This window comes from Helianthus annuus, chromosome 4 (genome assembly GCF_002127325.2).
Source record: "Helianthus annuus cultivar XRQ/B chromosome 4, HanXRQr2.0-SUNRISE, whole genome shotgun sequence".
Lineage (NCBI taxonomy): Eukaryota > Viridiplantae > Streptophyta > Magnoliopsida > Asterales > Asteraceae > Helianthus > Helianthus annuus.
This window is the reverse complement of record NC_035436.2, coordinates 15,387,165-15,403,729: the sequence shown is the minus strand read 5'-3', so window position 1 is coordinate 15,403,729 and position 16,565 is coordinate 15,387,165. Positions and strand designations below refer to the sequence as shown.

General features: G+C 36.3%; 1 protein-coding gene across 1 annotated transcript; it reads right to left on the bottom strand.

Annotated features, from left to right (window-relative positions):
• Positions 1 to 3,853: 3,853 nt before the first annotated feature.
• Positions 3,854 to 16,345, bottom strand: LOC110932986 (receptor-like protein EIX2). The gene is made up of 3 exons (XM_035989228.1): positions 13,380 to 16,345; positions 4,270 to 5,300; positions 3,854 to 4,182 (listed from the first exon to the last, which is right to left on the bottom strand). Exons 1-3 carry the CDS (start codon positions 16,343 to 16,345, stop codon positions 3,854 to 3,856), a joined length of 4,326 nt encoding a protein of 1,441 aa, XP_035845121.1.
• Between the last annotated feature and the right edge of the window lie 220 nt (positions 16,346 to 16,565).

The window sequence follows — 16,565 nt, the reverse complement described above, 5'->3', positions numbered from 1 at the left end:
TTATACGAGGTCAATACGTGACCTATACTACGTTATACGATACGATATCACACTTATTGGCTTATACGAGGTCAATACGTGACCTATACTACACCTATACGATACGATATCACACATATAGGCTTATACGAGGTCAATACGTGACCTATACGACGCTATACGATACGATATCACACTTATAGGCTTATACGAAGTCAATACGTGACATATACTACGTTATACGATACGATATCACACTTATAGGCTTATACGACGTCAATACGTGACCTATACAACACCTATACGACACGATATCTCACTTATAGGCTTATACGAGGTCAATACGGGACCTAAACCACACCTATACGATACGATATCACACTTATAGGCTTATACGAGGTCAATACGGGACATAATATTTGTATTTTATTTTAATTCTTGTAATTCATAATATTTGTATTATTTTTAATAATATTGTTTTTTTTATAAATAAACATGGAAATACCCCAAAATACACACAATTAATTTACTTTTTTTATAAATAAACAAAGGAATACACAATAAAAAAAATACAAAAATGGAGCTTTATAAACACTCCTTAGAGGTCCCTATGCAGCGTATGAGACAAAAATGACACAACTACCCTTGTATTTGGCTTCGTATAGCCTCAACACAAGGGTATAAAAGACATTTTCAGACCTTTATATACGCTTCTTAGAGGTCTATACGCAGTGTATTTAAACTTTGTGAAAAATGATTTTTCAAACCTACCAAAATGACTCAAAAAAATTTAATGGTTTATATACGCTGTGTATAGACCTATACGCAGCGTATACAACCCTTGTTTTCTGTGCAATGATTGCTGGTAAGGCTCTGAAATCCATGGTTTATATACGCTGAGTATAGCTCTATACGCAGCGTATAGAGGTAACCCTATACGCTGCGTATAGGTCAATACGCAGCGTAGGTAAACCCTAAGTGTGCAGATAGGCAAACTGGGTGTGTAGATAGTTAGGGCCTTCTCTATATATTGTAATTCGTTATTCAGTAATAAATGATTCAGTCTTTCATAATCTCACATGGTGGCTCTATACCCCCTCCGCTGCGTCACACACATTTAACCAAACCCTAGTCGTCGCCGACCGAGTTCAAACCCTAGGACAGGGCGGCGGCCCAGCTTCGTTTTTCTATTTTGTTTTATTTCTTTTTTACTAGTTTCGGTGAAATAAAGCTTCTTATCGGTCGATCCATAGAATTCACTGCAGTTGCTCCACACATAGTCTTCTCGAAAGGATATAACAGCACAATTGTTGAAAAGTATTCTTGTTGGGCACGTATAAGAAGACAAGAATCAATAGAGGTCAAAGTTGGCTACTCTACTATTTTTGCGTGCATATAGATTGAGAAAAAAAAAGTTTTTGTTTAATTCGTGAATGCTATTGAGGCAGAAAGCAATTAGAAAGCGGAACAAAAATTAATTGGTGGTCATTCGAAAGTTTTTTGTGTAGGGTATTTCAGATCAGTGGTGCTTAGAATTTCACACATCTCCATCGGTTGGTCTTTGGTTTCGTATTTGTTCTTGGGTTACGAATTTTTTAAATTGCAGCGGCCACTTCTTTTTCTTTCTTCTTTTCTTTAGATCTCAAACTATAGTTTGATTAGATTATTCTATCTTGATCTACGGATCTCACCTCTTGATCTACGGATCCAAGAGACCGCCCCTTGACCACGATCATCGGTTTTGTTTTATTTTTCTTTTTAAATCCACGGATCTCATCTATTGATCTACGGATCCAAGAGACCGCCGCGTGCTAGCCTTGACACACCGCCACACGACTAAGGTCGCCGGTTGTCGATGTACCCGTAGTAGATCGTGTGTTACATACCAAACAGGAGAACACAACCCAAAAGACTAGTCTGGTGGGTGAGAGAGCCCATTTGGTATATAAACCCCATATCAGTTGCCCATACAACCGATGTGGGACAAGTCCCATACCTTGCAATGGTATTAGTCCATAACAATCGACCCTCCTTAAGGGCCAACGTCCTCGTTGGTCACGGCCATGTTGGTCACGGCTGGCTCTTTCCAGGCCACCACTCCGAGCCTCGTTGGTCCCGGCCACGTCGGTCACGGCCACGTCGGTCACGGCCACGTCGGTCACGGCCACGTCGGTCACGGCCACGTCGGTCACGGCCACGTCGGTCACGGCAACGTCGGTCACGGCTGACTCTCTCCAGGCCACGTTGGTCACGGCTGGCTCTCTCCAGGCCACCACTCCGTGGGCCACCACTCCGAGTTCTGGCTCTGATACCAATGTTACATACCAAACAGGAGAACACAACCCAAAAGACTAGTCTGGTGGGTGAGAGAGCCCATTTGGTATATAAACCCCACATCAGTTGCCCATACAACCGATGTGGGACAAGTCCCATACCTTGCAATGGTATTAGTCCATAACACCGTGTTTCTCATTCTGCGAACCAAGAACCATTGAACTACTGTCACCTAATCCCAACAAAAATTGGTGTTATTTTTTTAAGATCTAAGGTGTCAAATTCAGCCACACAGTCACCTGCTTTCGAAGACCAGGACTACGGTCCATTGCCATGCATTTTGAAGACTATGGACGCCAACATCAAGCATAATATGGTTTCGCTGGCAAAAGTTTGGATTTTCGATCAGATCGAAGCATGTTTATCTTATTATTATTGTTTTTGTTTTCAGTCTTAGCTTCCAGTTTACTCCCGCTACGACTTCGGGGGAGTATTGGATATTAGGGTTATTATTATGAGCCCACGGGCTCATAAGGTATCTAGGGTTTGCATTACATTCTCTATATATTGTAATTTGTTATTCAGTAATAAACAAACGATTCAGTCTTTCATAATCTTACAAGTTTAACCCGATAAAACAGGGCCTAGTCATGATCATTTCATATTGTTTTCACATGTATATCAATCAATACCCATCTTTCCTCTTAATATTTTTTTTTTCTAAAGTTTTATATACTTCCATGTCACTAGGTCTCTTATTGGTCATAGTGAAGAATATATACGTATCACCATTCACCATAGACTTATTTTTATTGGACGGTTAACATCTAATGCATAATTTTCTATGGATTGTTGTTGAAGATAATGGGCAAGCACTGGAGCAACCTTTAAACCTATTTATATGAAATAGAAATCCGTTAATTTGGGTTATATTTTATTATTAACACATTATATGGGTAAAAATAATAAAATCGGTTAAGAAGAAAAAGGGTAAAAAGTTTCATCATAGCAATACCAAAATGCTTATTTACTCGATTCAAAGAAAATGATCATACAAAGAACAACCTTACACAAGCAACATGACATAACATTATCCAGTTTGATACAAAGTTTTCAAATTTTGAGGTAAAGCATGAAACATATTACAACATTAACAAGAAAACATGTGACAACAATACTTATGTATAACATCATAAACCATATACCTCAATTTACTCAGGAAACCAAAATATGCAATCCTCCATGATCTTCTCACAATCAGTGGACCCATAATCATCCAAAATCCACAAACAAATCCAACCACCATGCTTACAATCAACCCCCAATCTGCTCCATCATCTTCTTTTTTCTCTCCTATTGTATGACTTGCTGCTTTAACCAGTTCACAACTATTAGTTTCAGTTAGTGGAGCTCTGCAAAGTTTGTTGCCAAAGAAGCTAGACTCAGTGAAGCAAGCTTTGAAGTTGTGTACCTGTTGGAATTATTCCTGTCAAATTGTTGAAGGACACGTTGAAGCTACTCAAGAAATGTAAACTTGACAAGCTCATGGGAAGTTCCCCGGAAAGCCTATTTACGGATAAATCTAAAGATATCAGTTCTTTCATGTTTCCGATCTTCTCTGGGAACTTCCACTTAATTGATTTCTTGATAAATTCAACGATGTTAACTCCAAGAGGGACATTAGCTCAATAGGAATGTATCCGGTGAGATTGTTACTCGAAAGGTCTATCAACATCACTAATGGAAGAATACTGCAATATGTATCCTCTCGTCCATTCGTCACCAATGAATCACCAGCGATAGGTCTTTCACGTGCAACAATACTAACGTAAGCAAAGTCATCTCCTAAATTGCTTTCGATGCCGGAAAGGATACTAAAGTTGTTGAAGCATATCGGAATATTTCCAGATAGGTTGTTATGAGCAAGATCTAATATTTGAATATGTCTAATATGACAAAGCTCATTAGGAATATTTCAGTCAAAACGGTTTGATCTAAGGTTAAGAATTCTTAAACGAGTAACTTTTGTTCCAATCCATGTTGGAATGCTTCCAGTAAGTTCATTCCTTCCAAGTTCAAGAACATCTAGTTCTGTTAAGTTCATTAGAGAAGAATGCAATCTTCCGGAGATCTTGTTCCCACACATGTTGATATACTGTAAACGTAAAGAACCCAATGTTCTTGGAATCTCACCAGACAAACTGTTATTCTCCAAATTTAAGAATTCCAACATTGACCATTTCTCCCAACACTCTGGAATGTCACCTGACAAATTATTATTTCCCAAATTAAGAAATAACATACTTGTCACACCACTAGAACACAACAAAGGATGTAACGACCCCCAAAACCCATTCGAGCTAATGTCAATAAATTCATGTGTGGCAGGAATACCAGAGAACGTTAATGGTCCTCGGATATGATTATTTGACATATTCAAAAAGAGTAGATAGGAGAATGATGTCACAAATGATTCGGGCATGGGCGATGAAATGCCTGTGTTGCTTATGTCTAATATCTCTAAATCCTTCTGTGATTGCAACAACAATGGAAATTGAGGCCCTAAAACCCAATTTCTCAGAGACAAGGTTCCCAACTGGAAAGGGGGGATCCAGTTTGCAACATGCAGCATTAAGATTAGTTTGTTAGCTGATCCATCTTGATACTTTAAGCTCACTAGTTTGATAAAGTGGGCTTCTGTCACAACACCTGTTAGCAAATTATGAGAAAAATCTAAATAAGTCAACTTTGAAAGTTGTCCGAGGCTATCAGGAAGGATGCCATCCAGTCGGTTTGACCCAATATACAACTCCTCCAATGATGATAATTGTCCAATTGAGTATGGAATGGGACCAGAAATTTGATTATCAGTAAGATCTAATGTTCTGAGAAATGACAAGTTTCCTATGGAATGAGGAATTATACCAGTTATATAGTTCTCAGACAAGGATAATGACTCCAAGGCAGATGATTTGCACTCGAAAAAACTTTCAAGAAAATATGTTAAACTAATATTTCCAATATTGTTATACCACAAATCAATCTCTCTTAAATTACAAAAGTTACCCAATGATTTAGGTATTCTCTTAGTGAGTTGATTTCCAGACAAGTCGAGGCTAATAAGATTTGTTAGATTTTGAAGGGAATCTAGAAGTGAACTTGAAATACCACAACTTCCAATATCTAACGAGATGAGACTACTACTGGACAACTCTTGAAATATTGACGAAAGAATTCATGAAATCATTCTCGGCAACGCTGCGTATTGACCTCTAAGCAGCGTATATAAAGGTCTGAAAATGTCTTTTATACCTTTGTGTTGAGGCTATACGAAGCCAAATACAAGGGTAGTTGTGTCATTTTTGTCTCTTACGCTGCGTAGGGACCTCTAAGGAGCGTATATAAAGCTCCATTTTTGTATTTTTTTTATTGTGTATTCCTTTGTTTATTTATAAAAAAAAGAAAATTATTTATAAAAAAACAATATTATTGGTAAATAATACAAATATAAATTATAAAAATAAAAAAAAATATAAATATTATGAATTATAAAAATTAAAAAGAAAATTATTTATAAAAAACAATATTATTGGTAAATAATACAAATATATTGTTTTGTTATCGTTTAAATTAAATTATCGTATTCCTTTGTTTATTTATAAAAAAGAAAATTATTTATAAAAAACAATATTATTCGTAAATAATACAAATATATTATATTGTTATCGTTTAAATTAAATTATCTTATCGTATTGCATCGTATCGTATCGTATTGCATCATATCGTATAGTGCATAGTATATAAGTCTCGTATAGAGTCCTATACGGGTGTTATTGTATAGTATAGTATCATATCGTATCGTATAATGCAGTATAAGTCTCGTATAGGTTTCCTATAGGTCTTGTATATGCATATAGGATTAGATGGGACCTAAACCACACCTATACGATACGATATCACACTTATAGGCTTATACGAGGTTAATACGTGACCTATACGACGCTATACGATACGATATCACACTTATAGGCTTATACGAGGTCAATACGTGACCTATACGACGCTATACGATACGATATCACACTTATAGGCTTATACGAGGTCAATACGTGACCTATACTACACCTATACGATACGATATCACACTTATAGGCTTATACGAGGTCAATACGTGACCTATACGACGCTATACGATACGATATCACACTTATAGGCTTATACGAGGTCAGTACATCTCCTATACTACACCTATAAGATACCATATCACACTTATAGGCTTATACGAGGTCAATACGTGACTATACGACGCTATACAATACGATATCACACTTATAGGCTTATACGAAGTCAATACGTGACCAATACTACGTTATACGATACGATATCACACTTATAGGCTTATACGACGTCAATACGTGACCTATACTACACCTATACGACACGATATCTCACTTATAGGCTTATACGAGGTCAATACGGGACCTAAACCACACCTATACCATACGATATCACACTTATAGGCTTATACGAGGTCAATATGGGACCTAATATTTGTATTATTATTAATTCTTATAATTCATAATATTTGTATTATTTTTAATAATATTTTTTTTTATAAATAAACATAGAAATACCCCAAAATACACACAATTAATTTACTTTTTTTTATAAATAAACAAAGGAATACACAATAAAAAAAATACAAAAATGTAGCTTTATAAACGCTCCTTAGAGGTCCCTACGCAGCGTATAAGACAAAAATGACACAACTACCCTTGTATTTGGCTTCGTATAGCCTCAACACAAGGGTATAAAAGACATTTTCAGACCTTTATATACGCTCCTTAGAGGTCTATACGCAGCGTATATATGCAATAAGGGTTAAAAAGATAATTTAACCACATGTTTGGGGTTAAAAATAAAAACTACCCTTTATACTATACGCAGCGTACATAAAGGTTTGAAAATGTCTTTTATACGCTTGTGTTGAAGCTATACGAAGCCAAATACAAGGGTAGTTGTGTCATTTTTGTCTCATGCGCTGCGTAGGGACCTCTAAGGAGCGTATAGAAAGCTCCATTTTTGTATTTTTTGTATTGTGTATTCCTTTGTTTATTTATAAAAAAAAGAAAATTATTTATGAAAAAACAATATTATTGGTAAATAATACAAATATAAATTATAAAAATAAAAAAAATATAAATATTATGAATTATAAAAATAAAAAAGAAAATTATTTATAAAAAAACAATATTATTGGTAAATAATACAAATATATTGTTTTGTTATCGTTTAAATTAAAGTATCGTATTCCTTTGTTTATTTATAAAAAAAAGAAAATTATTTATAAAAAAAACAATATTATTCTTAAATAATACAAATATATTATATTGTTATCGTTTAAATTAAATTATCTTATCGTATTGCATCGTATCGTATCGTATCGTATCGTATTGCATCATATCGTATCGTATAGTGTATAGTATATAAGTCTCGTATAGAGGCCTATACGGGTGTTATCGTATAGTATAGTATCGTATCGTATCGTATAGTGTAGTATAAATTTGGTATAGGTTTCCTATAGGTCTTGTATATGCATATAGGATTAGAGGGGACCTAAACCACACCTATACGATACGATATCACACTGATAGGCTTATACGAGGTTAATACGTGACCTAAACCACACCTATACGATACGATATCACACTTATAGGCTTATACGAGGTCAATACGTGACCTATACGACGCTATACGATACGATATCACACTTATAGGCTTATACGAGGTCAATACTTGACCTATACTACGTTATACGATACGATATCACACTTATAGGCTTATACGAGGTCAATACTTGACCTATACTATGTTATACGATACGATATCACACTTATGGGCTTATACGAGGTCAATACTTGACCTACACTACCCCTATACGATACGATATCACACTTATAGGCTTATACGAGGTCAATACGTGACCTATACGACGCTATACGATACGATATCACACTTATTGGCTTATACGAGGTCAAGACATGACCTATACTACACCTATACGATACGATATCACACTTATAGGCTTATACGAGGTCAATACGTGACCTATACGACGCTATACGATACGATATCACACTTATAGGCTTACACGAAGTCAATACGTGACATATACTACGTTATACGATACGATATCACACTTATAGGCTTATACGACGTCAATATGTGACCTATACTACACCTATACGACACGATATCTCACTTATAGGCTTATACGAGGTCAATATGGGACCTAAACCACACCTATACGATACGATATCACACTTATAGGCTTATACGAGGTCAATACGGGACCTAATATTTGTATTATTATTAATTCTTATAATTCATAATATTTGTATTATTTTTAATAATATTGTTTTTCTATAAATAAACATGGAAATACTCCAAAATACACACAATTAATTTACTTTTTTTTTATAAATAAACAAAGGAATACACAATAAAAAAATACAAAAATGGAGCTTTATAAACGCTCCTTAGAGGTCCCTACGCAGCGTATAAGACAAAAATGACACAACTACCCTTGTATTTGGCTTCGTATAGCCTCAACACAAGGGTATAAAAGACATTTTCAGACCTTTGTATACGCTCCTTAGAGGTCTATACGCAGCGTATATATGCAATAAGGGTTAAAAAGATAATTTAACCACATGTTTGGGGTTAAAAATAAAAACTACCCTTTATATACGCTGCGTATCGACCTATACGCAGCGTACATAAAGCTCCATTTTTGTATTTTTTTTATTGTGTATTCCTTTGTTTATTTATAAAAAAAAGAAAATTATTTATAAAAAAAACAATATTATTGGTAAATAATACAAATATAAATTATATAAATAAAAAATAATATAAATATTATGAATTATAAAAATTAAAAAAGAAAATTATTTATAAAAAAACAATATTATTGGTAAATAATACAAATATATTGTTTTGTTATTGTTTAAATTAAATTATCGTATTCCTTTGTTTATTTTAAAAAAAAAGAAAATTATTTATAAAAAAAACAATATTATTCGTAAATAATACAAATATATTATATTGTAATCGTTTAAATTAAATTATCTTATCGTATTGCATCGTATCGTATTGTATTGCATCATATCGTATCGTATAGTGTATAGTATATAAGTCTCGTATAGAGGCCTATACGGGTGTTATTGTATAATATAGCATGGTATCGTATCGTATAGTGTAGTGTAGTATAATGCTCATATAGGTTTCCTCTAGGTCTTGTATATGCATATAGGATTAGACGGGACCTAAACCACACCTATACGATACGATATCACACTTATAGGCTTATACGAGGTTAATACGTGACCAAAACCACACCTATACGATACGATATCACACTTATAGGCTTATACGAGGTCAATACGTAACCTATACGACGCTATACGATACGATATCATACTTATAGGCTTATACGAGGTCAATACTTGACCTATACTACGTTATACGATACCATATCACACTTATAGGCTTATACGAGGTCAATACGTGACCTATACTACCCCTATACGATACGATATCACACTTATAGGCTTATACGAGGTCAATACGTGACCTATACGACGCTATACGATATGATATCACACTTATAGGCTTATACGAGGTCAATACGTGACCTATACTACGTTATACGATACGATGTCACACTTATTGGCTTATACGAGGTCAATACGTGACCTATACTACACCTATACGATACGATATCACACTTATAGGCTTATACGAGGTCAATACGTGACCTATACGACGCTATACGATACGATATCTCACTTATCGGCTTATACGAAGTCAATACGTGACCTATACTACGTTATACGATACAATATCACACTTATAGGCTTATACGACGTTAATACGTGACCTATACTACACCTACACGACACGATATCTCACTTATAGGCTTATACGAGGTCAATACGGGACCTAAACCACACCTATACGATACGATATCACACTTATAGGCTTATACGAGGTCAATACGGGACCTAATATTTGTATTATTTTTAATTCTTGTAATTCATAATATTTGTATTATTTTTAATAATATTGTTTTTTTATTAATAAACATGGAAATACCCCAAAGTACACACAATTAATTTACTTTTTTTATAAATAAACAAAGGAATACACAATAAAAAATACAAAAATGGAGCTTTATAAACGCTCCTTAGAGGTCCCTACGCAGCGTATGAGACAAAAATGACACAACTACCCTTGTATTTGGCTTTGTATAGCCTCAACACAAGGGTATAAAAGACATTTTCAGACCTTTATATACGCTACTTAGAGGTCTATACGCAGCGTATTTAAACTTTGTGAAAAATGATCCCTCAAACCTACCAAAATGACTCCAAAAAATCTAATGGTTTATATACGCTGCGTATAGACCTATACGCAGCGTATACAACCCTTGTTTTCTGTGCAATGATTGCTGATAAGGCTCTGAAATCCATGGTTTATATACGCTGAGTATAGCTCTATACGCAGCGTATAGAGGTAACCCTATACGTTTCGTATAGGTCAATACGCAACGTAGGTAAACCCTAAGTGTACAGATAGGCAAACTGGGTGTGCAGATAGTTAGGGCCTTCTCTATATATATTGTAATTCGTTATTCAGTAATAAATGATTCAGTCTTTCATAATCTCACATGGTGGCTCTATACCCCCTCCGCTGCGTCACACACATATAACCAAACCCTAGCCGTCGCCGACCGAGTTCAAACCCTAGACAGGGCGGCGTGCCGCCACCGCCGCCGCCCTATCCCAGCTTCGTTTTTTCCATTTTGTTTTATTTTTTTTACTAGTTTCGGTGAAATAAAGCTTCTTATCGGTCGATCCATACAATTCACTGCAGTTGCTCCACACATAGTCATCTCGAAAGGATATAACAGCACAATTGTTGAAAAGTATTCTTGTTGGGCACGTATAAGAAGACAAGAATCAATAGAGGTCAAAGTTGGCTACTCTACTATTTTTGCATGCATATAGGTTGAGAAAAAAAAAGTTTTTGTTTAATTCGTGAATGCTATCTAGGCAGAAAGCAATTAGAAAGCCGAACAAAAATTAATTGGTGGTCATTCGAAAGTTTTTGTGTTGGGTATTTCAGATCAGTGGTGCTTAGAATTTCACACATCTCCATCGGTTGGCCTTTGGTTTCGTATTTGTTCTTGGGTTATGAATTTTTTAAATTGCAGCGGCCACTTCTTTTTCTTTCTTCTTTTCTTTAGATCTCAAACTACAGTTTGGTTAGATTATTCTATCTTGATCTACGGATCTCACCTCTTGATCTACGGATCCAAGAGACCGCCCCTTGACCACGATCATCGGTTTTGTTTTATTTTTCTTTTTAAATCCACGGATCTCATCTATTGATCTACGGATCCAAGAGACCGCCGCGTGCTAGCCTTGACACACCGCCACACGACTAAGGTCGCCAGTTGTCGATGTACCCGTAGTAGATCGTGTGTTACATACCAAACAGGAGAACACAACCCAAAAGACTAGTCTGGTGGGTGAGAGAGCCCATTTGGTATATAAACCCCACATCAGTTGCCCATACAACCGATGTGGGACAAGTCCCATACCTTGCAATGGTATTAGTCCATAATAATCGACCCGCCTTAAGGGCCAACGTCCTCGTTGGTCACGGCTGGCTCTTTCCAGGCCACCACTCCGAGCCTCGTTGGTCACGGCCACGTTGGTCACGGCCACGTTGGTCACGGCCACGTTGGTCACGGCCACGTTGGTCACGGCCACGTTGGTCACGGCCACGTTGGTCACGGCCACGTTGGTCACGGCCACGTTGGTCACGGCCACGTTGGTCACGGCTGGCTCTCTCCAGGCCACCACTCCATGGGCCACCACTCCGAGTTCTGGCTCTGATACCAATGTTACATACCAAACAGGAGAACACAACCCGAAAGACTAGTCTGGTGGGTGAGAGAGCCCATTTGGTATATAAACCCCACATCAGTTGCCCATACAACAACCGATGTGGGACAAGTCCCATACCTTGCAATGGTATTAGTCCATAACATCGTGTTTTTCATTCTGCGAACCAAGAACCATTGAACTACTGTCACCTAATCCCAACAAAAATTGGTGTTATTTTTTTAAGATCTAAGGTGTCAAATTCAGCCACACAGTCGACCAGGACTACAGTCCATTGCCATGCATTTTGAAGACTATGGACGCCAACATCAAGCATAATATGGATTCGCTGGCAAAAGTTTGGATTTTCGATCAGATCGAAGCATGTTTATCTTATTATTATTGTTTTTGTTTTCAGTCTTAGCTTCCAGTTTACTCCCGCTATGACTTCGGGGGAGTATTGGATATTAGGGTTATTATTATGAGCCCACGGGCTCATAAGGTATCTAGGGTTTGCATTACATTCTCTATATATTGTAATTCGTTATTCAGTAATAAACAGTAATAAACGATTCAGTCTTTCACAATCTTACAAGTTGAACCCGATAAAACAGGGCCTTGTCATGATCATTTCATATTGTTTTTACATGTATATCAATCAATACCCATCTTTCCTCTTAATATTTTTTTTCTAAAGTTTTATATACTTCCATGTCACTAGGTCTCTTATTGGTCATAGTGAAGAATATATACGTATCACCATTCACCATAGACTTATTTTTATTGGACGGTTAACATCTAATGCATAATTTTCTATGGATTGTTGTTGAAGATAATGGGCAAGCACTGGAGCAACCTTTAAACCTATTTATATGAAATAGAAATCCGTTAATTTGGGTTATATTTTATTATTAACACATTATATGGGTAAAAATAATAAAATCGGTTAAGAAGAAAAAGGGTAAAAAGTTTCATCATAGCAATACCAAAATGCTTATTTACTCAATTCAAAGAAAATGATCATACAAAGAACAACCTTACACAAGCAACATGACATAACATTATCCAGTTTGATACAAAGTTTTCAAATTTTGAGGTAAAGCATGAAACATATTGCAACATTAACAAGAAAACATGTGACAACAATACTTATGTATAACATCATAAACCATATACCTCAATTTACTCAGGAAACCAAAATATGCAATCCTCCATGATCTTCTCACTATCAATGGACCCATAATCATCCAAAATCCACAAACAAATCCAACCACCATGCTTACAATCAACCCCCAATCTGCTCCATCGTCTTCTTTTTTCTCTCCTATTGTATGACTTGCTGCTTTAACCAGTTCACAACCATTAGTTTTAGTTAGTGGAGCTCCGCAAAGTTTGTTGCCAAAGAAGCTAGACTCAGTGAAGCTTTGAAGTTGTGTACCTGTTGGAATTATTCCTGTCAAATTGTTGAAGGACACGTTGAAGCTACTCAAGAAATGTAAACTTGACAAGCTCATGGGAAGTTCCCCGGAAAGCCTATTTACGGATAAATCTAAAGATATCAGTTCTTTCATGTTTCCGATCTTCTCTGGGATACTTCCACTTAATTGATTTCTTGATAAATTCAACGATGTTAACTCCAAGAGGGACATTAGCTCAATAGGAATGTATCCGGTGAGATTGTTACTCGAAAGGTCTATCAACATCACTAATGGAAGAATACTGCAATATGTATCCTCTCGTCCATTCGTCACCAATGACTCACCAGCGATAGGTCTTTCACGTGCAACAATACTAACGTAAGCAAAGTCATCTCCTAAATTGCTTTCGATGCCGGAAAGGATACTAAAGTTGTTGAAGCATATCGGAATATTTCCAGATAGGTTGTTATGAGCAAGATCTAATATTTGAATATGTCTAATATGACAAAGCTCATTAGGAATATTTCCGTCAAAACGGTTTGATCTAAGGTTAAGAATTCTTAAACGAGTAACTTTTGTTCCAATCCATGTTGGAATGCTTCCAGTAAGTTCATTCCTTCCAAGTTCAAGAACATCTAGTTCTGTTAAGTTCATTAGAGAAGAATGCAATCTTCCGGAGATCTTGTTCCCACGCATGTTGATATACTGTAAACGTAAAGAACCCAATGTTCTTGGAATCTCACCAGACAAACTGTTATTCTCCAAATTTAAGAATTCCAACATTGGCCATTTCTCCCAACACTCCGGAATGTCACCTGACAAATTATTATTTCCCAAATTAAGAAATAACATACTTGTCACACCACTAGAACACAACAAAGGATGTAACGACCCCCAAAACCCATTCGAGCTAATGTCAATAAATTCAAGTGTGGCAGGGATACCAGAGAACGTTAATGGTCCTCGGATATGATTATTTGACATATTCAAAAAGAGTAGATAGGAGAATGATGTCACAAATGATTCGGGCATGGGCGATGAAATGCCTGTGTTGCTTATGTCTAATATCTCTAAATCCTTCTGTGATTGCAACAACAATGGAAATTGAGGCCCTAAAACCCAATTTCTCAGAGACAAGGTTCCCAACTGGAAAGGGGGGATCCAGTTTGCAACATGCAGCATTAAGATTAGTTTGTTAGCTGATCCATCTAGATACTTTAAGCTCACTAGTTTGATAAAGTGGGCTTCTGTCACAACACCTGTTAGCAAATTATGAGAAAAATCTAAATAAGTCAACTTTGAAAGTTGTCCGAGGCTATCAGGAAGGATGCCATCCAGTCGGTTTGACCCAATATACAACTCCTCCAATGATGATAATTGTCCAATTGAGTATGGAATGGGACCAGAAATTTGATTATCAGTAAGATCTAATGTTCTGAGAAATGACAAGTTTCCTATGGAATGAGGAATTATACCAGTTATATAGTTCTCAGACAAGGATAATGACTCCAAGGCAGATGATTTGCACTCGAAAAAACTTTCAAGAAAATATGTTAAACTAATATTTCCAATATTGTTATACGACAAATCAATTTCTCTTAAATTACAAAAATTACCCAATGATTTAGGTATTCTCTTAGTGAGTTGATTTCCAGACAAGTCGAGGCTAATAAGATTTGTTAGATTTTGAAGGGAATCTAGAAGTGAACTTGAAATACCACAACTTCCAATATCTAACGAGATGAGATTACTACTGGACAACTCTTGAAATATTGAGGAAGAATTCATGAAATCATTCTCGGCAACATGAAGCAACTCAAGAGAAGTCAGATTGCGGAAGCTAGGAATAGGACCATGTAAACGACACTCAGTTAAATCCAATGAAACTAGACTAGTTACACTGAATATCCATTGTGATACTGCACTGTCAAAATAGTTTTGAGAAAGATCAAGAACAGAAAGGGATGTGAGATTGACACTAGGAACATACATGTGTAGATTTGAGAGTTCACATACAGACAAATATAGCTGGACCAAAGAGGGAAGGGTGTTAATCACCTGAAGCCAATCGGTTGCTTTGCTAAGGTCCACGCCACTCATATCGAGGTGATGCAACATACCAAGACTTGACAACCACTTCATATTCACCATGCTCGTTGTTTCAGATGGATGATGAAAACTTCCAAGAGACAGAATATGTAATTCTGAGAGATTCCCTAGTTGTGGAGGGATTGTTCCGCTAAAATTGGAACGTGAAAGGTTAAGGTACCTTAGGTTTTGAAAAGAACCAATGAATTTAGGAACTTGGATGCCTCCAAAATCATTGCAACTCAAATCCAGATGCTTGAGTTGCTTTAGATCCAACAAAGATCGACTTATATCCCCTTTCAATTTCTGCTTCAAGGCTTCTCCGTACTCTTTTATGCTATGATATACGATATTACAATGACCATCAAATCCAGGAAGATGAATACGATGAACATGACCTGTAGAATTATCACAAGCTATCCCAGCCCATGTACAGCAGTCCTTGTTCTCAGCAACCCACGAAGCGAGTTGTTGTGATTCATCAGTGAGGCCATGCTTGAACCGGAGAAGTGCTTGTCTCTCAACGTCATTGCAATGAGAGTTTTGATTAGATGAGCATAAACAAAACAAGGCCAAAACAACAAGTAAGAACAAGTGAAAACAAGAGAAACAAGAATATGAAGATCGAGAACTCATATTGTTTGATATTAGTTTAGAAGATAGATGTGAGCTTAATCTAAACTCCAATATTTATAAATTCCAATAGTAGCTTTTTCTTGGCTGTACAGATGGGCTTAAACATCTAGTAAACGCCAAGTCAAGTAAACGAATGGTATACACACAAGTCAGCCATTTATAGCCAATCTGTATGGGCATAAGTGGAGAAGTCTATAATCAGCTTTCATTTCAAGTTAGA